At 48.0% G+C, this 27,592-nt stretch overlaps 2 protein-coding genes across 3 annotated transcripts in view; one reads left to right on the top strand and one right to left on the bottom strand.

Annotated features, from left to right (window-relative positions):
• The first annotated feature begins 1,194 nt into the window (after window positions 1-1,194).
• Window positions 1,195-15,987, top strand: Plac8 (placenta-specific 8). Its single transcript, XM_005401386.2, has 5 exons — window positions 1,195-1,398; window positions 8,438-8,567; window positions 10,157-10,281; window positions 14,239-14,352; window positions 15,848-15,987. Exons 2-4 carry the CDS (start codon window positions 8,465-8,467, stop codon window positions 14,341-14,343), a joined length of 333 nt encoding a protein of 110 aa, XP_005401443.1. The 5' UTR covers window positions 1,195-1,398; window positions 8,438-8,464; the 3' UTR covers window positions 14,344-14,352; window positions 15,848-15,987.
• Window positions 15,988-22,757: 6,770 nt separating this feature from the next.
• Cops4 (COP9 signalosome subunit 4) overlaps window positions 22,758-27,592 on the bottom strand; it is a 41,860-nt gene continuing 37,025 nt past the window's right edge. For both annotated transcript variants that reach the window (XM_005401387.2, XM_013502770.1), the window contains exon 10: window positions 22,758-23,250. In XM_005401387.2, the coding sequence (XP_005401444.1) occupies window positions 23,117-23,250 (134 nt within the window). In that variant the 3' untranslated portion in view covers window positions 22,758-23,116. The remainder of the gene's footprint in view (window positions 23,251-27,592) is intronic.

Raw genomic sequence — 27,592 nt, forward strand, 5'->3', positions numbered from 1 at the left:
CTTCTTCTCCTTCTCCTCCTCTTCCTTCTTCTCCTTCTCCTCCTTCTCCTTCTTTTACTCTTGTTCTTACTATTATTGTATTACCATTTGCATGTCGTTCCTTTGAAATGCTTGCTTCTAGTTGGTACTTTTCTTTTTGGTTTTTGAGACAGAGTCTCACTATGTAGCCCAGGCTGGCCTGGAACTCTTGGCGATCCTCCTGCCTCAGCCTCTTGAGTGCTAGGATGACAGGGGTGAGCCACCATGCCTGTGTCAATATTTTAATTTCTGATTTCCTACTTAATCTCCAAAGGACAAAAGCACAACCAATATAAAGATCACACCATTATGTGTGACTGTGTGCTCCAACCACTGAGCACGGGAGTGGGTGCTATAGGCTAAAGAGGTGAAGAAAGCAGAAATGGAACCAAAGGCAGGAAGGACATCTTGCAATTCCTCTCCTGACCCAAAGCCACAGAGCTCTTCCTTAACATGCTGCCTCAGGGTGACTGCAATTTCAGCTTCTGGAAAACAGGGCTCAGAGTTCACCACGCTACATCCCCAGCTGCTGGAGCTACATCTGGCTAGGTCTGGGATCTGGGCGGTGTAGGGAGAGTCCAAAGCACCTTCCTCTCCAGCAGTGAGAGGCCGCCCTCCTTGTCACCACAGGGAGGCTGTTGGACCCGGAAGTCTTTCCTGCTGGCATGGGCTGTCGTGTGAGGTTGCGTGTCAAGAGTGTGGGGCATTTGTGACACAGATCAGCAGAGTCCCCACTCAACCAGTTCCTCACTGCCACCTATCGGCTGCCTAACAGTTGCTGGCCTCAGTTTCCTGGTCAGGCAAATGGGATAAAGACTGTCCCACCCCACAGAATGGTGGAAAAATTCCCCAAAATGACGCAAATAAAAAGCACTAGAACCATGCCTGACACACGGGACGCATTCAGCCTGTGTCAGAAAACCAAAGCCACACATAAAAAAAAGAGAGGCACCTGCTCAGGTGTGGAGCGCAGGTAGCAGGCTTTCTCCCGGAGCTGCCTGCAAGTTCCACAATTAGAATATAGCAAGAAAAACACACTGAACAACATCTTTGTCATCATACAGGAGGAAAGTAAAATTTAAAAGTCAGTAAGCTCTTCCAGGCATGCAAAACTAATCAAACTACACAATCAGATCTTGTTCCTCCTAAACGAAAGATGCAAGCCTGCACTTCCCTCAGTGTGAGAGGAGGACCACACCTGGCAGTGGGGAGGGAAAGGCTGCAGCAAGACCTGCCTGCCTGCCTGGCCCGGGCCAATCAGAGCCCACGGCTCCACAGCACAGGGGCGACCTCTTCTTTCTTACCGCTGTGCCTTTCACTTCTGGCAGGACACTCACCCCGCCGGCCGCACCACAGTCTCCAAAGAAACTACTTCTCAGGGTAAGTACTTCGAAATGTAAAACTTCTCTTAGCACTTAAAGAAGAATTTTCTTTAAAAGTGATTTGATTTTCCTGCTTTTGTTCCTAATGTGTCGTGTTCTGACAAATGTTTTCTTATCTGCTTTTACATTTTTAACCACGTTCAATAATTATGTAGCAAGCATCGGGGTACAGGCTGTTCAAATCAGGGTAAGAGCTCAGCCTCAAATCGTCCTCAGATGCTGATTTAGCAAGAAACACATATGTATTTTGTGTTTATTAACTTGATCATTGACTTTTCTTTTTATCTCAACACATATCCGTGTTTATGCATGCTGGTCTAATTTCTTTGTGCTTTGAAAATATTTTGCTTTATCCACTGAAAATATCTAGCAACATGAGATGAGACTTTTATAGATTTGGCTCATGAATTGTAAGAATCCTTGAATTCTCATTGTGAAAGTAAGGACAACTGGCTAATATCAGAATTAAATTGTGGTACCGACATGTACAGAGGTGCTTCCTTCAGGGCTCTCCTCCAGTGCCTGATAATTTAAGAGCTTATGGCATAGAAATATTTCAGTCCAAGCAAAAAAAAAATGAAATCTAACATCAATATGCAGAAGAAAGAAGAAAAAAAATCTAAATAATACATATCTAGCATCTGGGTAAATTGATATTAATAATATTTGTTGATATCTGGATGATTCACGCAGTATAGTATATTAGTAATTAATTTTTGTTAAAATTAATTTTTTAATTAAGTTTGTTAAAATCCTGGGCTGTTCTCACGAGGACGGCGTTTCCAAACCCAGGACCCAGGTATTAGGTTGATGCTAACTAAGACTTGTGGATAAGATCCAGATGTTCAAACCTAGGGCCAAGCCCTGCGAGACCCCTCGTGCTAAGACTGTCCCACACCGAGAGCTTCAGGAGAAGCTGCCCGGCACTCGTGAGATGGCCAGTCAGGCCGTGTTCACTTCCTCTTGCCTCCTCCTCCCCTTTCCCGCGTGGCTCCAGCTTCTTCTGTTCCTGCTTCTATGGGGTCACAGGTGGCCTTGGGCAGGGCTGCCGCCGCCGCAGGACACCCTCACCAAGTGGGGCAGAGACTCCCTGTACAGTGGGTGCTCAGCTGCGTGTGTGCAGCCGTCGGTGACGGTGGACATGGTCCGGGGCTGAGGGCCAGGAAGGGGGCTGTGTCTGCCTGGGGAAAAGGACACCTTTTTCTAATTCTACCCCACCTGCCATGTGCTCCCCATGCGGGTCGGCGGGGGGGGGGGACACACCACGGTCACCTTTTCCCGGAGCAGCACCTCACAGGTGTCTGCTTACAGATGCCCAGTCCCCGGCACCCCACCTACATCACAGCTGCTGCCGTGGAGTCCAGGAATCCATGTGGGACACCAAGTGAGCTTGACAGGGGGGTGGCGCTCTCAGGAAGACAGGCGCAGCGGAAATGCCACCCCGCTCTGAGGGTTCCAGAAAGTTATTTTCTTCTCTACTTCCTGTTGAGCTACTACCTTGAGTGACTAAAGACTATCAGATACCTCGTGGGTGAACCACAGGCAACTGCAATGGTTGGGAATACTTGATATTTTGTTGAAACAGACCTAAAATTTTGGAATGGTCTCAGAGCTGCATGAGAATGTGCTGAGTGAACCTTTTGCTTTCTCCTCTCTGTTTTCTTTTTGTTTTAATCTTTTAAAGTTTTGCAGTACTGGAGTTTGAACCCAGGGCCTTGGGCACGGCAGACATGCACCCCTTCCACTGCACCACACCCGCAGCCTCTCTGCCGGGACCTGGAACCCTCCAGGAGGGATTTCCTCCCAGAAATAAATCTCTTCTGAGCAGTTAAAGGCCTTTTTCAGAATACCCTAGTGGTGACAAACGGCAGTGCTGGATGCTCGGTCCCTCAGCCTGCTGTCCTGGGTAGAGCTGGGGCAGCCTCACCCCGGGAGACCTTCAGTGGAGGGGAACTGCTCCCTGCTCACCCCAGAGCCCCAGTTAATCCCCAGTCTCCCGCATTCCAAAGAAATCAACAGTAGGGAAAAAAAATAGAAACGGCCAATTTTCACCGTTTGCTGGTACCTGCTTGGACCACCACTCGGCAGAAAGGACACTTTCTCCCATGCCCTGCAGTGATAACCAGGCATGTCACAGACCAGACCTCGAAGAATTCCCGGAGAATGGTGGGGTCCCCAGCCTGTGCTGTGGAGCTGGACAGCAGCCCGTGACTCCGCAGGTGCCAGAGCGCCCAGGCAGGCGAGGGAGACGAAGGACAGTTAGGTCGCTGCAGCCCCGTGCTCGTTCAGAAGTCTCTGGGTGACTGTTATCAAAACCGCAGTGTGGGCTTCCTGAAAACAAGTCACAGGAACACGCTCTTCCTGTGATGGAGGTCGGGGAAAGGCTGCCACTCGCTGTGGGCCGGGCCCAAGGGGGGCCCGGCAGGGGTGGCGGGGTCAGGCCTGGGGCTCTGCCCTGAGATCCGCACTCCCCGTGCATCTCACACGTTATAGAAATTATACAGTGGGAAATGTCTGCCAGCCAGGCGCCCAGACAACCACTCAGCACAGCCTTTTGCATAGTATTTTTTCGGGCATTTCATTATTAGAAAGCAATGCAAAAAACGCCCCCAAAACAGTGGCAGGAAGCCATTGCCCCAAATGAGGTTTCTCTCACTTAGCCCTGGAGTCCGGGTGCAGGGGGACCTGAGCTGGGCACTTGGAGGTCTAGGGGTCTCGGCCTGCCTTGCCCCTGCCGAACGGTTTCCACCAGGCACCGCAGGAGCCTGGTGGCCTCAGATTCAAGGGACAGGGCGCTGTGAGGGCCTCTGACCTCCCAGCAGTGACATAGCCCAGACCACCTCGGGCTCACTGCTGCCCTCACAGGACTTGCAGTGCAAAACGGATGAGCAACGAAACCGAGTTATTGCAGCATCCTCACTGCCTGGGCACTGTGCTTGCCCTGAGGGGTATGCGGGGTGAGGGCGAGGTTCCCCTGGGCTTCAGACCCAACGGGAGGGCCTGCCTCTGCCCGCCTGGTCTGCTGAACGCGTGCGCGTGCATGTCTGTGTGTGGTACAGGGGATAAACCTAGGGCCCTCACACTAAGCTACATCCCCAACCCTTTTTAGTTTTTATTTTGAGGCTGGTTCTCACTAAATTGCCCCAGTTGGGTCCAAACTTGTGATCCTCCTGCCTCAGCCTCCCAGTGTGCTGGGATTACAGGCTGGCTCTGAAAGCTTGACTTTATCAATGCTGGTGACACAAGCAACACATTGGCAACACAGGTGACACCATGGTGATCTTAGACCCTGTCTCCTGTGCTGCAGTGCCCTGCCTCAGTTGCACTTGTCCTTGGACAGCCTCCTAGGGCTTGGGCTGGCTGTCCTGGAAACCTGGAGGCTTTACACAGAGGGATCTAGCAGGAGGGGACACACAGGTGACACAGGTGCTGTAGCTTGGCAGGAGAATGGGAGGAGCTCCGCCCACCCCAGCCACCCTACCCCCATCACCCACCCTCCTGGCCCCACCCCCACCCCACACTGCCATGGAGGGACATAGTCTCCTGTCCCTCGGCCATAGGGCGCGTTGCGGTAGCCCGCTGTTTGCCAGTGACCAGAGGGCAGCTCTGGGTCCCCAGCCAGGCTCTGGTGCTGCGGGGCTTTGGCACCTCCTCTCTGCACAAACTCCCAGAGCACCATGCGGGAGCCCGGCTGCCACTGCGGGGATCGGAGTGAAAATGCCGGCACATAACAGTGCTGAAGCCCGAGTCGCCGCAGCCTTGTGCAAGCCACAGCTGCCGCGGAACACCTCCCCGCCCAGCCGTGGGAGACCCTGCCCTTGGCCCGCAGCGTCACTTCTTCCACGCAGCCCCAGGTGATTTACTGAAGAGATCTGCAAACTGCCTCCCCTTCCTACAGCATCTCCTCCTCCTAGGAAGCTCGTCCTCTAAATCATTCCCGAGAAGCCTGGACTCTCCAAGCGGCCCCCGGACACCCTCTCACCTAGGCACTGCAGTGCCCTGGCAAGCACCAGGCCCTGGGTTCAATCCTCGGCACTGAAAAGATAAAAATAGGTAATAGAGCCCGCTGCTCCACACAGACTGAGCCTGCTGGCCTCTCCCGCGAGGCGCCACAGGCCGGACTCGGAGTTCTGCTCACACCGCAGCCTGTCCCGGTCCGCAGGAGTGACTCGGGACCCTGCCGGAGTGGCTGCCCCTTCCCATGCCCCGCCATCCTCCGGGCCTCCTCCGCGGGCATCCGTCCCTCACCATCTGGGCTGGTGGTCCCAGGTCCCTGCTATGCACCCCTCTACTTTGTCTCTTGAGCTTACTTTCCTTTTCCGCTGTGCACATAATCCAGGCCAGAGATTAGAACTCACTGCAGGGGGCTCTAATACCTGGCATCATGGGGAAGGTCACTAATAGTAAGTCCCACCAAGTTTTCATTTTTGTCTCACAAGTGTTGAATTTATATTTCCTTAGTTTTGAGTGGGTTGAGGCATTTGGTCATTTAAGGGTCTTTTTTCTTTTTCTCTTTTTTCCTTGTTTGTGTTTTTATTTTTGTTGGTACGTGTTTATAGCACATAATGATTATACTCACGAGGATTTGTTTGGGTGTAGGTTTCTTTGGTGTTATGTTTTGGGTTTTGGTACTGAGAATTGAATCTGGGACTTTGCTGAACTAAGTGCTGAAAACATGGTGTTTGCATGCTGTACTCAGTAAGGGGGGGATAAACGGCTCTGAGCAGTATACTGAGCAGTATACTATTCCACACATACAAATACTAAGATGACACTTTGGGCTTCTTCTTTCTGTGTTTAAAAAAATCAAACTGAGATGACAGTCCGGAGCCAGATGTGAACCCCCCCCCCCCCGGGGTGGTAGCGACACAGCCAGGGAACTCAGGACCTTGCGCTTGCCAGGCGGGTGCTGTGCTGCAGAGTTAGAATTATATCCCCTGCCCTGCCGGACACCTGAAGCATCCCGGAGTGCGGCCATGTGGCGGAGCACCCAACACATCCAGCTTGGAGACCATTCCCGGAGCCCTTGCTGCCCTCTTTTTACTCAAGACAATGCCAAGCTAGCGGAGGCTGCCAGTCAGTGAGATCTAGAAAGAAGTAGAAAGTATGCAAAATAATATGAAAAATGGAAGCATTTGCTTTTTTTTTCTGGGGAGGCTGGCTTCAAACTTCCAGTGATCCTCCTGCCTCAGCCTCCTGATTGCTGGGATTACAGGTATACACCACCACACCTTGATAATTTGGCTATTTTTAAAATTGCTGGCTAGGAGTGGTGGCACATGCCTGTAATCTCAGGACTGGGGAGGCTGAGGCAGGAGGACTGCTGGGAGTTCAACGCCAGCCTCGGCTATATAGTGAGTTTAAGGCCAGCCTGGGCTACATAGACCCTGTCTCAAAGAAACAAAACCAAAAACAAGAAAAACTGCTTTCTTTATGTGGGAAAGAATATGAGAGAAAATGACATAATCACACTACCAGAGTATAGAGGGGCATCATATTTTTAACTTTAGTGTTTTTCCTTTTATGCTTTAAAATTGTGTGCTAAATTTTTTCTTTTTTCTTTTTTCTTTTTTCTTTTTTTTTTTTGGTACTGGGAATCAGACTCAGGGCCTCGCACTTGCCAAGCAGGTGCTGTGCCGCTGACCTACGTCCCCGGCCATGTGTGCTAGATTCTTAAGTGGCAACCTATTCCATCTGGTTCCTTGTATGTCCTAAGGGAGTCAAATACAGCCTCAGAGCTGCAGTCAAAGAGATGATGACCAGGAGCCTGACCCCGAGCTTACCAAAGACCTGGGGGTCTTCCTCCTCATGTCTGGTTGCCAACTTTAACTGAGAAAATAAACCATAGATTTTACAGTTCAACAAGCGGTACTTTCAAGGGCAACCTGAACCACATAGCAAGATCCTGTCTGAAACGAAACAAAGCGAAACAAAAGATAATAATTTCCACTTTGCAGAGCGGTTGTGTGGATGAGTCAGGTGGTGTGGGCCCACCGCAGGGCCTGACGCAGTGTGGAACCTTAGTGACCGCACTGGTGGTGCTGTATACAAGTGTTCGTGCAAATCAGCAGAAGAAATGGCCTAGCTGTGCTGCCACTCATTACGGCCATTTCCTCTGCCTATGCTTGATTTGCTACCGTTCATTAAACTTGTCTGCAGCTTTAGCTCACTTAATATTCTCAGCGAGTGAGTCAGGCGGGCAGGTCAGAAGCCACTCCATTCACAGACGCATCGTGAAAGAATGACACGTGACAGAAGTAGCTGGGGCGCAGGCTCAGAAACCAGGACTTGAGCACAGATATTCTCGGTCCAGACCTAGTTCATGTCTTATGACCCAACCCTGCCTCTCTTGAGGGAGAGAAGTCAGGAGTAAGAGGACAACATACACTTCATAGCCGGGTGCAGCGATGCACACCTGTAATCCCAGCTCTCTGGGAGGCTGAAGCAGGAGGATTGCAAGTTTGAGGCCAGCCTGGGCTACTTAAGAGACCCGGTCTCACAAAGACAAAAGAAAAAGAGTAAGAAGAAAAGAAAAGTAGCCACCTTGGTAAAAACTTTGCTGGAACCCACTGTCGTGGCTTGTCCTACTGCACAGTGAGGGTCTGTCAAGGCTTCCATGATGAGCGGCTACAGGATCCAACTCTAGTCGACTTGCAGTCCTGGGCCAGCTCAGATGCAGGAGAGTGGAGAGGACAGCCAATCAGAAACGAGTCCAAAAAAACTCAAGCAGGAGCACAGTGAAGGGGCACGCGAGAAAGGGTGGATGGGTTCAGGGTGGCGCCAGTTTAGACCAGCCCTCCACGATCCACTTCCAGCCGCTGCCAGGAGTCAGTCATTTGTTTCCCTGGCGCCTGGATACCCGCTCCCCTCTATAAGTAGCATAGGAACAGCCTGACCCCAGGAGAAGCGACCCGCAGGGGCCTCTGTCTGCTGAGGGTAGGGGATAAAAATACATCCTCCAGGATTAACAAGCAACTGCATCTAAATTGGAGACGGCCTTCCTCCAGCCGCTCTAATGCCAACCATTTCCTTTGCAGACCACAGCTCTGAAGACCACGCTCACAATGCAGACCCAGGTGGTTGTGACTCAACCTGGATTTGTGCGTGCACCCCAGAACTCCAACTGGCAGACGGGCATGTGCGACTGCTTCAGCGACTGCGGAGTGTGTGAGTGTGGGCGCCGCGGGAAGTGACCTGGTGTCCCACTCCTTCCCTTCCTCCCGCAGCGGAGGCTCCTGCCTTATCCCAGCACTTGCAGGCCAGCCAGCGTGTGCAGGCCTCACGCCAAAGGCGTGTGCTGGCTGCACGCCGGCCCTTTGTAGCCGCTCCCCTCTCTCCCTGTGTCACAGCAGAGAGAGATAACCCTCAAAGGACTCACTGACTCTAAGAACAAACAGTCTTAACCTCATAATAATACGTTAATGCAGAAACAGTTCAAGTTTAACTTGATTTTTTAAAAGAAGACTGTTGCTCACACACCCACCCACCTCGTTGCTCTGTAGTTGCAGGATGCCCAGGACGCAGTGGAAAGTGCCCCGGCGGTCTCTGCATGAGCTCGGGGAGGAACTACTTCCGTTTACACACATAGGTTCCTACACGATCAAAAATAAAGACTTCCGAGGGCAACCGGCTGTCAGGGGGAGAAATACCTCCGATTTGCCTTTCCTTTTCTGTCTCTTTAGAAGATCGCTTAAGTGGAATCACTCTGAGGTCTCAGCTAAGGGAGGCTGGAGGAAAGGAAGTTTGAAGTGGAACAGGGGTAAAAAAAGAAAGGGGGGACCCAGGTGCTTTGATCACATTTCTAACCAAGGCGCCAGCCCACCTCCAAAACCTCTGCTTCCCAATCTCTTCTCTGAAGTGGACAGAGGATTCTTAGATAAGGAAAGAGAATACATTAGCCTTTAACTCACTGGTGTAATGGAACTTTGGACTGAATCAAGTTAATAATTAGATCAAGACTAACGGGATAGGAAAATGACCTAAGGAAGGGAGCAGGGGTTTGCGCATCCTGATAGCCCCTAACGTTCCCGTCTTGGGACTTCAGTCCAGCATCTGCGGTGGAAGTGGGAATGAAGACTATTGTAGCAAAATTCTCTAAGGATAAACATTTACCCTCCACCCCTAGTACCCACTTAAGTGAATATGTAAGTTCCAACACAAGTTTAATCGCTGCCACGGGGGTGCAGGGCATGTAAAGCTGAGCAGGTCATCCTCGGAGCACACTGGTAGGTCCTCCTCACCTCCAGGACAGGAACCGCACCCTCACAGCTGGTCCCCTTCCCACCCTCAGCTGCACCCCGTTCTGTGTGGGGCTCAGCCACACCGAAGGAACCCCGCCTTGGGGACACTGTGCCAAGCGACCCTGGGGACCGTCCTCCCTCCATGCGCCTTCCAAACCCTACTGTCCTTCAGAATGGGGGCAGCAGCCTGTCCTCGGGGCCTGGTGCGCGCGGTTCCCGGGGGTGACCCCGGGCATCTGAGCACACAGCCCTGGAGTGCTGCCCTGTTGTGTGCCCCGGAGGCCGGGCCAGGGGTAAAGTCTGGGACACAGCCAGGCTCCGGGCGAGGCACCGATGGACGGTGGCGGCGTCGCTGTGAAGCGCGCACGCTTGCTAAGGCAAGTTACTCCCGCCGTGCCGCGGGAGGCGGTGGAGTGGCTTGGCCGCCCCGGGGGTGACGAGGACCCCAAGGTGTGGGCGGCGGGTCCCAGCCCCGCCGGGCAGAGCCGTGACTGTGCCCCACTTGCGTGTGTCCAGGTCTCTGCGGCACGTTCTGCTTCATGTGCCTGGGGTGCCAGGTTGCGGCCGACATGAACGAGTGCTGCCTGTGCGGGACGAGCGTGGCGATGCGGACGCTGTACCGGACCCGATACGGCATCCCGGTGAGCGGGCGGGCGGGGCTCTGCGGCGTGCGCGGCTCTGTGCACGCCCGCGGGCACGTGCACGCGTGGGGCTTTGTGCACGCCCGCAGACACGTGTGCGCGTGGGGCCCTGTGCACGCCCGCGGGCACGTGCGTGCGTGGAGATGAGCGCAGGACAGAGAGGGAGAGTTCTCCAAAGGAAGCGAGTCGCAGTAGATTTTGGGTCCGAACCCTGCAGAGTAGCCAGGAGACCAGAGACCCGGGATCAGGCACAGGCGGTGGCTAGAAGGATTTCTTCTTGCTCAAGGACGATCATTCTTTAAAAAAAAAAAAAATCTGTCAAGGTCTTCATCAGCCGCCCACGGTATGGAGGCCCATATGATTTGCTCGGAGGTCATTGATTTAAAAATCTCATCCAGAGCACATCTTCAAGAAACAGCCACAATAACGTGGAGTCAAATACCTGGGTACCCAGCCAAGCTGGCAAATAAAATTAACCACCACAGCAAGTGAGGGAATCTGCAAAATACAATTTCTTTTTTCTGAGACAAGATCTGCCATGTCATGCAGGGGGCCTTGCTTTCACTATGCAGCCCAGGCTGGCCTCAAACCTGCAGCAATCCTGCCTCAGCCTTCCCAGTGCTGGGATTACAGATGTGCGCCACCACACCCAGCTGCAAAAAATAATTTTAGAAACTTAGTTTGTTCCACTGAAATTATCTTACTTTTCACTTAAAATTTATTTTTTAATTATGAAAATGCATGCTATAGGTAATTGTATGGCAAATTCCAAAAGAACTATGTAAAGAAAGGTGGAAATTGAACCTCTTTCTAACCCAATTCCACTCCCTAGTGATAAACTCTATTTATTTGAGGTGTACCCTCATTGGGATTTTTCCTGTATCTGTACTTCATGGAAATATAGAATAGAGGCAAATATAAAATTTTGGGTTTGGGACGCTCTTTTGTTTTTATTTTTTAAAGTGGGTTCATGCTATACTGTAACTTTTTTCCACTTAATTTATGCCAGACCCCTTTCATGTCAGCATACTAACTCTCTTTAAAGATAGCATAGTACTCCAACCTAGAATTTAACCATTTCCTTTGATGAAAGGTTAAACAATGTTATATTTTAAATGGCTGACATATATTATTATTATGCACCTGCACTAATTTTTTTGTGGCCTAGTATCCTAGATCACAAGGTATACACATTCTGAAAAATACTACCAAATTTCCTCCAAAAAACCTTGTATAAATTTGAATATATTATCCTTTATATAAATTTACTAATACTATATAGTAGATTTTAAAATTTTGCCAGAGAGGCAAAAGTGATATCTCATTGTTGTTTTAATTTAATTTTCATTAGTCAGATCAGGAAACTTTCAGAAGCCAGTCAGAAGCCAGATGTGGTGGTGTAGGCCTGTAATCCTAGCACTTTGGGAGGATGAGGCAGGAGGACCTCAAATTCAAGCTCAACCTGAGCAACTTAGCAACTTAGTGAGATCTAGTCTAAAAAAATTTTTTTAAATTTTATTTTATGGAAAAAAGCTAAAACAAAACTTTATAACAGAACAATAGGAGAATAACAGTAGTTAATACATTGTATATTGTTATCTGTAAAGAAGTTATTCAGAGGGCAAGATACGGGCAGCAGAATTTTCTCCACTCGATATTAGCACAACCCCTCCCTTGCAGTGAACTAAGAGGCATAATAGTATAACTGATTTGGTTTTTTTCCTAAAAATTTTTTAAAACTTAAGAATAAAAGAAAAAAAGGACTACAATATAGCTCGGCAGGAAGGCTTTGGTTTCAGCCCCTGATGTCTCAAAGAAAGAGAGAAAAAAACTTTTAGAAAGTCTATTTTTTCATATTTCCTGTCAGTTATCTATATATGTTCTCTATATATCTATATATATTGTTTCTTGTGGCATGCCATACACATCCATGTGAGCTCTTTATTATGATATTCTTAATGTGAACATTGTCAAGATTTTATTTTTTAATTTTTTTTGTCTTTTTGAGGCAGGGTCTCCCTATGCAGTTCAGGCTGGACTTGAACTCACCTTGTAGCCCAGGCTGGTCTTGGAGGATCTCAACGATCTCTCAACGATCCTCCTGCCTCAGCCTCCTGAGTACTGGGATTACAGGCATGCACCACCATGCCTGGCTCAATTTTATTTTTTTTTAAGTGCAGAATATATTTATTGAGGGAAACAAAGCTTCTGTCCAAGAGAGAGAGACAGAAAGGGGGACCCGAGTGGGTTGCCCCCAGTATCAAGATTTTAAAGACACTAAACAGTCAGCTTTTAAAATGCTCCTTGGGGCTTTGAAAAATTAACTGATATCTGAAATGAAAACTTCATCTAGTTTTAATAAAATTTGGAAAATTGAAAAGTAGAAGAAATAAAAGTATTCTAAAGATCTTATTTTATTTGACATTGATAGTGAGATATAAATTGGGGGTAAAACCTTAATGTAATCATGAATCAGATAAAAAAGAAGTTGTGACATATCTGAAAGAGAACAAAAGGAACCAGGAAAGATTCATTCAACAAAAAGAATCCACAAGTCCTCATTGTCCTCACCCCCCGCCCCCCCGGTCCCCAACTACCCCTGCCTGCCCCAGGCCCTGCTGGTTCTTGCTCTGAGCTCAGGGTTGCTCCTGCACCGGCTGCCCACCCACCGTGTTAGGTTTTCAGGTTCCCGGGCTCTATGTTGCTTCCTGCACCCCTGTCATCCCCACTGCTTTCTATTCCCCCCAAACTGAGCATCTCTGGCTCATTCAATGCCACCACTTCCTGTTCTGTTTTGGTTTTTTTTGTACCGGGAATCTAACTCAGAACCTTGAGTTTGCCAGGCAGGTGCTTGTGCCGCTGAGCTATATCCCCGGCCCCAACAAATCATTTTTAAATCATTTAATTTTGCAAGGTTTGTTAAGAAAAACCGCAGTCCTCAAATTTCTCTCTCCTTCCCAGGAACAGATTTTTGCACCGAATCACAGACTTGTGTTGCTGCTTCCTGACCTCTTGGTTTGGGGCACTGTTTATTTACCTCCCGCCACAAAAGATGAGAATTTAGCTTTGTTTTCTTCCCACCCCGACTACACCCTGTCCCAACCCACTCAGTCCCACGCAGCTGACAGGTCGCATTTATGTTATGAGTCTTACACTTCACTGAACTTCAGAGTTGAGTCATGTTGTGACCATGATTGATTTTCTGGCTAAACTGTCTTTTTCTTGGTATTAGTAGCTATGGTTGCCGGATGTGGTGACGCATTCCTATAATCCTGGTGCTTGGGAAGCTGAGGCAGGAGGATCACTGTGAATTTGAGGCCAGCCTGGGCTACATAGTGAGTTCAAGGCCAGCCTGCACTACCCAGCAAGACTCTGTCTCAAAAAACCCCCAAAATATAAATAAATATTGTTTTATTCATGAGTGATTTCTCTCCATTTACTTATGATACCTTAGTCCCAAATTCTTGGCTAGTTTTCTAAATCTCTTCCCAAGGCATGCAACTCACCAGCCTGCCTAACATGCTCATCTTCCCATGATGTCGCTCCCTGCCTGCCAGCCCTGAACGGCTGGATTTGAACCAGTAGCCTCAGGCACGGAGAACCTTGGGAGGGCAGAGTTCTGAGCTCTTATTTCCTGCAACTCTTTATCCTGCCTGCACACTGGTACTTTGTTTGGAGGGACTATAAAGCACAAGAAAACATTTTGGATCATAAAAAGAGATGAGGGGCTGGGGATTTAGCTCAGCCTGCCTGGCAAGTGCAAGGTCCTGAGTTCGATTCCTGATACCGGAAAAAAAAAAAAAAAAGAGATGCAAGTTCTATGGAAAAACCAATGGACGTTTTGCTAAATGCATTCACCCACACCGCACCCCGAGGCACAGGCGCTTGCTTCGCTGCAGGAGCCTGAAAATCACTGTGGTGGATGTGCCTCACCTTGTTGCTCTCGCTCTCGCACAGGGCTCTATTTGCGATGACTTCATGGCGACCTTGTTCTGCCCCATTTGCACACTTTGCCAAATCAAGAGGGACATCAACAGGAGGAGAGCCATGAACGCCTTCTAAGGGACGACGGTGAGTCGGCACAGGGCCGCGGACCTGTAGGGCGTGGAAATGGAATTCAGGGCTTTTGCGTTATTCCTCCAGCCTCCCGAGGTGCTCTCGAGCAGCTGAGTCTTTCAACGGGCTTGAAGCAAGGTGCCTTGGCAGTGCCGACTCTGGATCGGACCCTGCGTCAATCTCCGCAACGGAGCTAGCCAGGAAGTGTCCGCAATGAGGAGACTGAGGGAAGGGGCTCAGGATAATACGTGATGTGTGATTCAATACATGGAGACCGCCCCAGCACAAGAGAGAGACAGCTACTACCCCAGCAGCCTGGGCTCCATCTGAAAACAAAAAGGGGCTGGGGATGTAGCTCAGTGGGAAGGCCCTGAGCTCAAAAAACAAATGAAAGAACAAGAAGGAGGGCCAGGGATATAGCTCAGTGGCATAAGCACCTGCCTGGCAAGTGCAAGGTTCTGAGTTAGATTCCTGGTACCAAAAAAAAAAAAAGAAAGAAAGAAAGAACAAGAAGGAAGAAAGGAAGGTAGGGAGCAAGAGAGGAAGGCAGGAAAGAAGAGAAAGGAGTAAAAGGAAAGGATAAAGGAAGGGAAGAGAAAAGAAAAAATAGAGTGAAGCCAGGTGTGATGGCACACACCTGTAACCCCAGCACTCAGGGAGGCTGAGGCAGGAGAATTCCAAGTTTGAGCCCACATTGGGCAAGACCCTGTTTCAAAATAAAAAATATAAAATGCCTGGGAAGTAGCTCAGTGCAAAGATCCTGAGTTCAATCCCCATTACTGTCAAAGACAGACAGAGAGGAGAAAAAGAGACAGAGAAAGAGACAGAGAGAGACATAGGGACATAGGAACCAACTAAAAAAAATAAAAATTAACATTGGAAAATAGTATTGACAGCAAAGAAGTTGCAGGACAGCCTCTGTCTGGGAGAAAAGTGCCATCTCCCACACAGGAGCCCAGCATTTGAGTGGACACTGCCCGACCCCTTTGAAGCACAGCATGGAGAGTGCAGGGATGGATAGCCAGGACTCAGTGGACTCGCTCAGCCCAGGAGCAGAACCGGTGTTTGAGTAACAAACCCTGTGATATGTCCCCGGAGTGAGGGGGCAGGAGGGCTTGAGCTAGCCCACCCAGGCACGTTCTGCAGAACCCTGAGCCGAGTCCCCACACGTCAGCGCTGTTACGACCCAGCAAGTCTCAGCCACTGCAGTTAAGACTGAGTACAGCGTGGCATCTGGAACGGGCCCTGGGCAGAAAGGGATCCCAGGACGAAGCAGGAGATGGAAGAAAGTATGGTTTGATTCAAAACAACTCATCCATGCTGGTTCCTTCATAACAGCAAGCCTGCCCAGCCACATGTGCTGCTGTCCCGCGGGAGACAGGTGCAGGGTCAGGGACTCCGTAGCACCCGGGCCGCTTTCCTGAGAATCTGCTTCTACAAACCAAAGTTCACTAGAAATAAACAAGCTGACTGGGAAAATTCTAAACTATTCTCTGTGTGTCCCTTCTAGGTGCAGAGCTACCGCTAAGGCAGCTGAAACCACCAGACGTCTCTCCTCGGCCTGAAGATCTGTCTATCCTTTGTAACTGAAATATGATGGATATTTTTAATGAGGATAATGGCATAAAAAATCAGATTTTTTAAAATGAATGCTGTCTCCTAGCTTAGTTTCTCTTTCAGTGTCAAAATTCCCAGCTTCTATATTTCTTTATATTACTTCTTTTTTTTTTTGAGATAGGGCCTTGCTGTGTAGTGTGGGCTGGCCTCAAACTCATGGCCATCCTCCTGCCTCAGCCTCCCAAGTGCTTACATTACATTTCAAATAAAAGATTTTACTAGCGAGATCCTTGTTTTGTCTTGCTTTGTGTGTGTGGTACTGGGAATCGAACCCAGGGCCTTCTGCATGGTAAGCAGGTGCCCAGTGCCCGGACCCCTAGGGAGACTCTTTACGCTTGTTAGTTGTCACTACATGTCTTGGCCGCTGGTACGTCAGCTCTTTCATCCACAAGTGTTAGGAGAGAGATAAAAAAGACCCTAGACACCTGCTCTGTGACCGGGATGGGGCATCAGTCACACCTGCTCCTTTGCCTGTCACTCCTCAGCCCGCTAGCCCGGCCAGCCTTAAAGTGAGAAACGCCGTCCATCCAGATAGGCTGGCCTTAGTCTACCCCTGGCCCGCACGCAGCCGTATGGGGGAAGTTCAGTCTAGCTGCTGCCTAGAGCTGATGCTAATGGTGAAGTTATCAAACACATGACTGCCAGCATTCAAGGGTTAGCCCATGTGCCAGTCCAAAGGTGGAAAGGGTGGCACCCAGACAGCCTCTTCGGAGGCTGGATTTCATCTTTTGGAGGGCTCAAGACTCTCACAGGAAGAGCCTTAGCCGTCCTGGGAATTTGTCTCATCTTCCCTTGTTTATGGCCCTATTTGTCAGACGCAGTCAGCTAGAGCGGCCTGGGTAGACAGACACTGTTATGGTCTGACAGTTCTGACCAGGCACCAGTTCTGATCGGCCCCTGCCCGATATAGCCACTCCGACACCAGTGCAAACCAGACGCTGGCGAGGCTCTACTGGAACTTGCGTATAGAAAGCGTCAAAGGGGGGAATAAAGCAAAACTTAGAAATCAGTTTTCTTGCCTCCTAGCCTTGAGCGGTTCCCCTCAAATGCCTCCCGCCTGTAGCCGTTGACCTCTGAGTCCTGTGACATTCTGGAATCTGTCTTCTTTCAAAAGACCCAGATAAGGTCGCTAAGTGTGTTCCTGACGTCCCGGAATTCCTGAAATCTGTAGTTTCAAGGCTAACTTGTAAGCCTGTCACTGGTAGACGACTGCCTTCTGTGAACTCGCGTGCCCTTCCAGGCCCAGCCCGCGTGTGGCCCTCCCAGCAAGGGGCCTCCTGCCAAGAGGCCCAGGGCCTCGCTTTCCGACCGCACACCGAGGGGTTTGTCCCTTTGGTTTTCTTTTCCTTTTGAATATAAGGTGTCAGAGCAAGTAATGAAAATTTCATTATCAAACTCATGACTCAGTTTTGGTTCAGTATTGATGGGTAAATGTGTGAGGCAACCATTGCCACATTTTCTGTCCTGTTGGTCCTCCCGAGCTGAGTTTCCATGTCATCCGTCGGGGTGCAGGAGGCGGAGGAGGAGGCAAAGCTCGCTGCCTTGCAGATGTACTGCGAAAGTCCAACAAGACGAAGCATCAAAGTCCTTGGGGTGGAGGGCTTGGGAAGGGGGTGCATGCGCTTTACAGGCCTCTCCTGGTCCAGTCCGGTCGGCTCCCTCACACCGTGGGGTCCCCTTAGGCAACCAGTGCTGTCCTCTCCCAGGGCGCAGGGAGACCAGAGCCTGCGTGTCCAAGTCCTGCATGGCAGGGGCTGTGTCCCAGCTGGGAGTCAGGGCCACGGCCGCCACACAGCACACTGCCACGCCGTCGGCACAGGCAGGGTGGCCCTCAGGGCATCAGTGGCACTGTCTTCCTAAGCATGCCAGGAGGGACACGACCCTGACCAACCACCTAGAACACCGCTCCTCAGAGTGAGACCCAGGCGCTCTAGGGCTGAATCTCTAACACAGTTAGAGATGCAGCAACGTGGCACGCGCGGCCTGCAGGTTTGCCAGGGGCCAGCGTGCTGCAGGGAAGAACATAGCTTTCCTCACAAACCAAGTCCATCTCGATGCCGCCTCCCACCCCCGCACCTTCTTCCCTCAGGCCCAGCAGTGTCACTTACCCAGATGCTCAAGGTCACATCTAGAGAGCACTGCAGGGCAGTCCCCATTCACAGCCCCAAACGTCTCTTCCTTTTTTTTATTTGTACCAGGAATCGAACTCAGGACCTTCCACTTGGAGGCAGGCGCTTGCACCGCTGAGCTAAATCCCCGGCTCTTCCTCCTTCTGGTTCCTGCAGTTCCCCCGCCTCCACACTCTGCTGCCTGCCCGAGTTACCTGGCCCACGGTCTAAGAAGCAGGCTCCAGCATCTCCCGGATCCTTCCCAGGGCTGCCTCCGTTTATCCCCTTAGCCCACTCTCTTGCCATTCTTCCTGCAAAATTCCCGGTTTCCCCCACCTTTATCGTACACGTTCTTAGCATGTTGAATCCCAACCACTGGTTGCTATAACCTGGGAAGGAACTGGATTTGGGACACCAGCCTGGGATGCTGGGGCCAGTCCAGGGGGATTTTTCATTTTGTTTTGTTTTGTGTTGTTTGCTGGTTCTCTGCAGTTTTCTATGTGGAAAATCACGACAGCTGTGAATGACGATCGTTCTACTTTTCTCTCCCAATTTGTGTAAGCTTTTATTCCCTTTCTGGTCTTACTAATGTAGCTAGGAATTCCAGTAGCATGTTAAATAAGTGATATAATAGTGGCCTCACTCCCAAAAGTGAGGTGAAACACGTATCTGTCACCATGCAGGAAGGAATTAGGGCCAGGCATGGTGGCCTGTGCCTATAGTCCTGGCTACTCAGGAAGCTGAAGCAGGAGGACTGCTTGTGGCCAGGAGTTTGAGACCAGTGTGGGTGACACAATTGAGATTTGTCTCAAGGAAGCAAATAAGCAAACGAATAAATGTGATCTCTTAGATGTAGGGTTGTTTTTTGTAGATGGTCTTTATCAAGTTGAAGTTCACCTATATTCCTAGAGTTTTTATCAAAATGAGTCTTGGATTTTGTCAGATGCTTTTCTGTATCTATCAATAGTCATATGATTTTTTGTTCATTAGCTCGTTAATATGATGCTTAATCAATTTTGTAATGTGGAACCAGCCTTGCATACCTAGAATAAATCCCACTTGGTTATAGTGTATAGGGTGTTTTTGGATTTGATTTGCTTCTATTTTGTTAAGGAACGTTGCACAGGGGCTACAGCTTTCTTTTTTTGTTTGTTTTTTGAGACAAGGTCTCACTACGTAGTTCAGGCTGGCCTCAAATTCTAAACGATCTCCTCTCTGCCTCCCAAGTGCTGAGATTACAGGCATGCACTGCCACACCCGGCTCAGTTTTCCTTTATGTTTTTATCTGGTTTGATAAGGCTGGCATTAGAATGAGTTAAGATGTGTTCCCACTGCTTCTATTTTTGGGCAGTGATTGGAAAGAATCGGTCCAATTCCTTTCTTAAATATTTGGTGGAATTCACCAGTGAACACATCAGGAGCTGATACTGTTTTGGCAGGATATTGTTCATTGACTTCTTCAACAGATCTAGGCCCATGCAGGTCGTCTGTGTGATTTTGTGTGAGGGGTGACTGTCTTTCAGGGAACTGGTCCGTTCATTTGGTTATTAAAGTGTGGACATACGACATTGAGCAGCTCGTAATACTCCTCTTACTATTCATGGCATCTGTAGCATCTGTAGTGATGACCTCTCTTTCATTTGTGGTATTATCAACTTTTGTATTCTTTTTATCTTAACCTGTGTAGAGGCTTGCTAATTTTATCTTTGTAAAGAATCAGCTTTTGGTTTTACTGATTCACTCTATTAATTTCCAAGTTTCAGTTTCATTGCTTTTTTATCTCATCTGCTCTCATCTTTAATGTTTTTGTTTTTTTCTTTTGTACCTGGAATCGAACTCAAGGCCTTGGGCTTGCCAAGCAGGCGCTGCACTGCTGAGCTCTATCCCTTGTCCTGCTCTTTTTCCTAATTGCGTGGTGAGCTTTTTTTTTTCCTGATCTATGCAACCAGCGCTGTAAATTACCCCCTAAGCACTGCTTTGTTGTATTCCCCAAATTTTGACAAATTGTATTTTCATTTTCACTAGTTCAAAGTATTTCAGGATGGGGCTGGGGATTTAGCTCAGCGGCACAGTACCTGCCTGGCAAGCGCAAGGTCGTGAGTTTGATTCCCGGTACCGGAAAAAAACAAAACAAAAAAAAGTATTTCAGGAGGGGGAAGACAATGAAACTGTCACAGCCTTGACGCAGCACACAGACAGGCTCTATTATCATTCCAGGTAGTGAACTGGTAAAACAGCAGCACGGTATGGTCCTCAGCCAAAAGCTACGGTGCGGGGGCTGGGGATTTAGCTCAGTGGCAAAGCGCCTGCCTGGCAAGCGCAAAGTTGTGAGTTCGGTTCCCGGTACAGGAGAAAAACCGAAACCAAAACAAAAAAAAAAACAAAAGCTACAGTGCTGTGCTGGGGGAGGAGCACTGCATGTCACAAAGGCTGACATGGTCCTGGGTAATAGGGGCGCTGTCCCACCTACCCTCCTCCAAAGGAGTCACAGCAGCATTGCTGACTTTCCTGACAGTGCTGCTGCCACGGAATTATCTCAAAACACCATTGTGAATTCAGGGGGCTAAATAAGCAGTGCCGGGTTTAGGCTTCTATTACATTTTGTTCTACGGGAACTAATTTCTTCAAGTTGAGCACTTCACAGCCCTCTCAAGTAGCCAACCGTTCCTGCTTTATGATTTATCCCCGGTTAACAGCGCATCTATCACAAAGCCTTTAACCTCCGAGGGCAAAGCGTCACTGCAGAATTGTGGGGTCACAGCTGCAAAGGGCCTGTGGGCCCATAAGCCAGTGAGGGAGGCGGACTTCCACAGCGTGACACCATGTGACGCTATTTTGCATTGGTGCAAAGGTGGAACAAGTGTGAGGAGGTCAACTGCACACCGTACTTGATGGCTGACGGGCAGACGCAAGACCTCTCAGCTCTTACCAACTACTCAACCTCAGCTCCGCACCTTCAACCCTCTTCCACCCTTGCATAGGAAAAGAACAAGCAAAGTGAAGATCTGGAAAGCTTTCTCTCCTTCTAAATTAGTAACCTCCTGGATTTTGTCTGTTGATTTACAGAAGACAGTGTGTGATGTTTCTGGTAAACATGACGCTGGCTGCAATCTGGGGGAACCGGCCGGCCCGCTGCCGCCCGTGCACAAACCTGGTACCATGGAGGGCTCTGGACTGATAGGAGATCTCCCCTGCCGGGGGGACAAGACAAGGCCTTGTCTCCCAGGCTTTAAGCTCTGAGGTGCTCCCGCGTGCTATCTTTGACCTAAATTTTAGCAGGAGTTTTCTTCCATTTCACTTTCTAGCACCCCCGGAGGCCAGAAGCAAGTGCAATGTCTAAAACATGCTGCCGTCCTTTGTTTCTTCATTCATAAACTTTAAAGACTAAAATTCCCATTCTTTTTTTTTTTTTTGCTTTTTTCCGGTACCGGCACAAGGTCATGAGTTCCCATTCTTTTTAAACAGGTTCCTGCCCTCAGCCCTGATGGCTCCTGGCGATGACTTTTATTTCTCAAAGATGAGAGAGATGCCTTCATCGTTTTGGTGATGTTCTGGTTCCAAGTGAGACTGTTAGTATACAGTTGTACTTAAGTCAGGGCAGGAGCGAGACTGTTTGCTGTATGTAACTGAAGAAGCTTCTGTTCCCTTGCTTTTCTCTCCTGTTTTTTAGGTTTTCCTAGGAAATCCTTCTTCAACAGTCTGGCAGCGCTCAGTCACACCTTTATTCTTCTACTGGATCCCTGCGGATGTAATCAGGAGTTTGGGAAGGATTCTGTACCACTGTATCTCTGGCTTTGGCTCGATTCCCTGGGCTGCGACCTTCAGAGGTGGTTTTGTTTTGTTTTATTTTATTTTCCTTCCCTTATGTGAGACAAAGAAAGCGGCTGGAGGCTGGAACTGTCTGTCCCTTCTCCCCGTCAGCCGGGACCTGGCAACTCGAGCAATGGCTCCCCTTGCAGTTAACGCCTTCCTTACAGAGAATGGCTGGGCGGTCCATTTTGTGAGCTACCTCCTCCCAGGGTCCACTTCAGAGCAGCTTCTGGGCTCCCTCCCTGCAGGAAACTTGAACACATCCCAGCCCTGACGGTGACAGCCTGGCAGGGACGCCAGGGTCAGAGCTCAGGCCACTGTCGCGATTACTGGGCCGGTGTTCTAACATCACTGGTGCCAACAGCACCGCGCCAGTAAGGTGATCTCTTCGGTTTGGGGGTGGTGTGCTCAGTGACAATTCTTTGATGGATGTATGAAAAGCCATTAATTTTTAGTCGGTTTAGCCTTTTTTGTTGTTGCTGTGAGGAAGGGTATGGTATACTGACTTCCTTTAGATGTCGGGGCTGAAAATGGAGTCAACTATGCACTTTTTTTGTAGCACTACGGAGTGAACCTAGGGCTTCCACACCGAGCTACATCCCCAAGCCCTTTTCTCAGTCTGAGACAGGGTCTCCACAGTCTCTAAGACACGGCTCAAGTACACCTGCGAGGGGGCCCCCGATCTGCTGAAGGAAGAGCTCCCCATTGTGTGCCCTGGCACGTGGGGCACCTGGAAGCATGAACCTTTCCTCCTGGCTCTGTGACTCTGAGGGACAGGCACTACAACCGATCTACGTGTTTGCAGCACATGCTGTAAATCAATGTCTGCAGGATAAAAGGAAAACAACTGTCAGTACTTTTCACTAATTAAAAACAAAGTACTACTTTTATTTGGCTCATTTCTCCATTTATTAGGATAATCACATTTGGAGATGCACAAAGCACTTAGGTTTTACATGACTATAAAGTTACCACAAATCCCAAACTTTTCAGCCATAGATATTTCACCTCTGTTTAAAGAAAAAGCTTTCAAAACATCAGAGTTAGCTTAATACACTGGCCCTGCACATGTGGGGACTACACAGCTGTAAATGCTTCCACTTCCTGCTCTGCTGTCTTCGGAGAGAGGGATCCAGAGAAAGGACTGAAATGTATGCGGCTGTGACGCGGACGCGGTGGAGGACTCCCGTGAGCCTGCCCACACGACACGGAAGCAGATGCAGCGTGCAGAGGCCGCACGGGCCTCACTGAGCCATCTGGGCCTCCATGGCCTGCGCTGTCCACTCTGGGGCCGTCTGGCTGATCTTCTCCAGAAGGTTATTCACCTGGAAGCAGAGCGACTGGATCTGCTTGTCCCAGGTTGGCAAAGCTTCCCGTGCTAAAGGAGAAAAGGAAATAGAGTAGGGTATAAAACTGAAGCTGCTTCTTCATATTCGTAGCAAATGTGAGTCTAAAGATAAATAAGGAAAAATTTTGTATTTTATTCCAAAAATCTTGGCTAAAAAATTGAGCTGATTAAGAAATAGTTAAAATCCCAGCCACAGACACAAAGTAAAAACATATACACACAGATACATCTTATTTTCATTACTTTAAAGACAAAATAAAACTGAAGGACCTCAGCCATTATCACCTCAACAAGAACAGACACCAAAGCAATTCTCCCGCACTAGTTTACTGAGTTCCACAACACTGCCATCTAGTGGGAAAAGCGAGTGTTATGTCTAGGTTACTGGCTGCCTCTCACACGACTCTAAAGCAGTGGTCCCACCTTGGGCACCAGAGACAGCTTTCATGGAAGACAATTCTCCTGTGGAATGGGAGTAGTGGGTGGTGTGATTTCAGGGTGCTCTTTATTTCCAACATACAATGAGATGATTAACTTAGCATACTGCAGAATCAGTGGGAGCCCAGCGCTTGTTCTCCTGCACCTAGACAAGATGCAGCAGCATGATCAGACAAGTGCATGCTGGGTAAGAGCCAACAGAGGTGGCAAATAAAGGAATGGGCGGGCCATGCATATAATGAAGTAAGTGCCAATTCTGACTTAAAACCTGCCACACGATACAACTTAAGCACCTCTTGCTGCTCACCAAGGGGGTTTTGATGAATCTCTAACCAACTGGTTTATGCTGGTCTCCGTGCAATCAGACCTGCCTGCTCATCTGAATCTGTATTTGCAGTCTCTCCCCAGCAGCTAGCCTCACTGCCTCAGCTCCACCCACCTGGGAACCTCAGGCGCTGGATCCTCACAAGGAGGGTGCAACCCAGATCCTCTGCATGTACCGTTCATAGAGGGGTTCGAGCTCCTATGGGAATCTAGTGACCCCACTGATCTGAAGGAGGTGGGACTGCAGTGGGAATGCCAGCAATGAGGAGGGGCTGCAGATACAGAAGTCCCTACTCACCAGCTAGCTGAGGGCTGGGAACCCCACTCTACGAATACACACAAACATAGCACTTAAATACAATTTTAAAAACTAATAGCAAATACCAGAGACATTATCTTAAATCCACCTGTTTTTTTCTCTCTACCAGTGATAGGTAGTAGGAAATGAAAAAGCAGAGGGAAGTCTCATTCAAAACACCACCAAAATTTATCATGAAAAGGGCCAGATTTAATAAAAAACAACATAAAGTCACAACAAAAGACACTGAAAGACACATAATCAGATTTTCAGATCAAAAGATACAACATACAAATATCACTCCTTACCCTTATTGTATCAACAGACAATCTCCATTTTTCTATTTCATAACAAGGACAAAATTTTAAAGGTAAAAAATGGAAAAACTGGCATTTAACAGCCAACACGATTTTGAAAATGAAAACCTGGTGGGACTGTGGCATACTCACACAAGTGAATGCCACCCCACCTCAAACAGGAAGTGATTACATGCCACGGCACAGGTGGGCGGAAATTACTATGCGAGGGAGAGAAGCCAAGCGTCACAGGTTCCATGATTCTACTTCCAAGAACCATACAGAACAGTTAACTCTACAGAGACCGAGGCAGACTTCTGGCTTCCAGGAGCAGACGGAAGGGAAGAATGGAACGAGCTGCTCAGTGGGGAATGGGTTTCCTTGCAGACAGACAAAAATGTTTTTGGTAGAGATGGAGGGTGCACACGTGAATGTATCACATGCCGCTGAACTGTTCACTTTAGAATGGTTCATTTACTTTGTTAAGTGAATTTCCATTCAATAAAAAATACTGGGGGGGGGACCAAGAGTTGCTTTGCCAATAGTAGCATTTACTATAAATCTGTACATCGTACTGTTACATGCCAGTGGGATGATGTACATCCAAACATGTGGACACTAACATATGTCAAAGAGCACAACTCAATCAGAAAGGATGTTTTAGCTACTAAACTTTACTTGCATAATCTAGAAAAAACTAGATCATGCCCTAAAATTATCTAAGAAATAAACTCAATAAAATCTCAATCTCTCTCTCTCTCTCACTCCATACATGTATGTTTTAGGGAAACATTAATTTCAACCTAAGATGAAGGAGACTTTTTCAATATTTTTTTGCAATGCAATGAATTCAAAAGCCATAAAATGAATACTGGCATATTTGGCTGCAGAAAAATAAAAAAGATGTGTTTAGAGTATGCACTGCATTCCAGAAAACAACTGACAGGATGCGGGAAACATCTGTAACACATACAACAAAGTTAAAGTGAACATGCCCAACACAGGACTCGGGCATGGTGACGCATGCCTACAATCCCAGTACTAGAGAGCTGAGGCAGGAAGACTGCTGTGAACTCAAGGCCAGCCTGGGCTATACTGTGGGACCCTGTCTCAAAAAAAAAAGAAATTAATTAAATCAATCATCAAGCTGCAAGAAACTGATACTGGAAGGTCAGAAGAAGTGTGGTGGAAGGGAAGAAACAGACAAGAAAAACTAACATTAACTCACACAAGAGGACGTTAATGCCAAATACAAGGAAAAATATTAAACTTCACTGATGTCACAGAAATGCACAATAGAACAGTAATATAACTTCCTCCCTCTCAACTGGCAAAAGATAAAAAGAGTGATCATTTCCAGCTGTTTAAGATTCATTCACTCTTCTGGATGGAATCCTAAATGGTGACACTTTTCTGGAAAGCATACTGTAGGGTCCCTTAAAAAAAAAAGATATATATATATATATCTATATATGTGTGTATACATATATATGTATATGTGTACATATATATAGCCTTTGACACAACAGTTTTACTTTTAAGACTCAGTTCTACAAAAATATGTACATAGATATGCACAAGGTGAGCAGTTGAATTCTATGAAATATTATGAAACAAATTAAACTATTAACTCAAAAATATAAGTTTAACAAGTAATTTACAGAATACTGTGTACTTTAAACTATAATCCCATACTCCCACTTTTAAAAAGCTATATATATATATTTTTTGGTACCAGGAATCGAACTCAGGACCTCGCACTTGCCCAGGCAGGCACTTGTGCCGCTGAGCTATATCCCCGGCTAAAAGCTGTATATTTTACACATCTACATGAGCATTTAGAAAGACACACAAGGTGAACCGACTAACACTGGCTCCATCAGGGAGCTGAGGCTGGAGGGGTAGAGGTGGGAGGGGAAAAGGCTGATGAACTCTATTTATCACTGTAATGCTTTACTTGTTAAGAGCCCATTTACCATTATAACTTTCAATCCAAGAAAATCAGAAAACTATTTCATATTTTACTGACTTGGTACAATGAACTCTACCGGACTTTGCCCCGGTGACCCCTCTGCCATCCTACACACACACAGTGACGGTGCTTACTTGTCACTGGTTGTGCCAAGCACTGGATGTTGGATATACTCTGGAAGAATAGGCAGCTTTAACACCCACCACCAGGAAGCTCAGCTGGGAAGTGGAAGCAGACATTTAGCAAACACACAACTGAAAAGAACTAGGATTAATGCTGGGAAGAAATTCAGGGTGACACAGGAACCCAACAGCAAGCCAGACTTACTCCGGAGAGACAGGAAAGTCACTACAGAGTAACCCTCTTCCAGCCAACAGGGATAAAAGGGCAGGAGAGTGTGGATATGGTAGGGCATTTGATGGAGGGAGGAATTTACAACACTAAGAAAAAAAAAAGATCTAGATGGTTGCACTGCAAGAGAAAGAAGGGCCATGCAGAGTCTTTGCAAACTCTGCAGAACTTTGCTCTATAAACAATAGAGAAGCACGGGAAATACCTCAAAGAATCAACAACTGGGACCTCAGTGAAAAGTTTTTGCACGTCAAAAGAAATCATCAATAGAGTAAAAAGAAAACCCACAAATTGGGAAAAAATTTCACCCAACTGTCCCTTAGACAAAGGACTTCTATCTAGGACATATAAACAATTTTTAAAAGTCAGGCTCCCAAAATTTGAAGACCCAATCCAAAAATGGGCATCTGAGATGAATACACACTTCTCAGATGAAGAAACACAAATGGTAAATAAATATATGAAAAAATGTTCAACATCATTGGTCATTTGAGAGATGCGAATTAAAACAACACTAAGATTCCACCTTACCCCAGTAAGAATGGCTAGCATTAAGAAATCAACCAATAACAAATGGTGGCGAGGCTGTGGGCAAAAAGGAACCCTACTGTACTATTGGTGGAGTGTAGACTGGTGCACCCACTGTAGAAATCAGTATGGAGATTTCTCAAAAAACTCGGATAAAAAAAAAAA

This window comes from Chinchilla lanigera, unplaced genomic scaffold (genome assembly GCF_000276665.1).
Source record: "Chinchilla lanigera isolate Chin_1 unplaced genomic scaffold, ChiLan1.0 scaffold00073, whole genome shotgun sequence".
In the NCBI taxonomy this organism is placed as follows: Eukaryota; Metazoa; Chordata; class Mammalia; order Rodentia; family Chinchillidae; genus Chinchilla; species Chinchilla lanigera.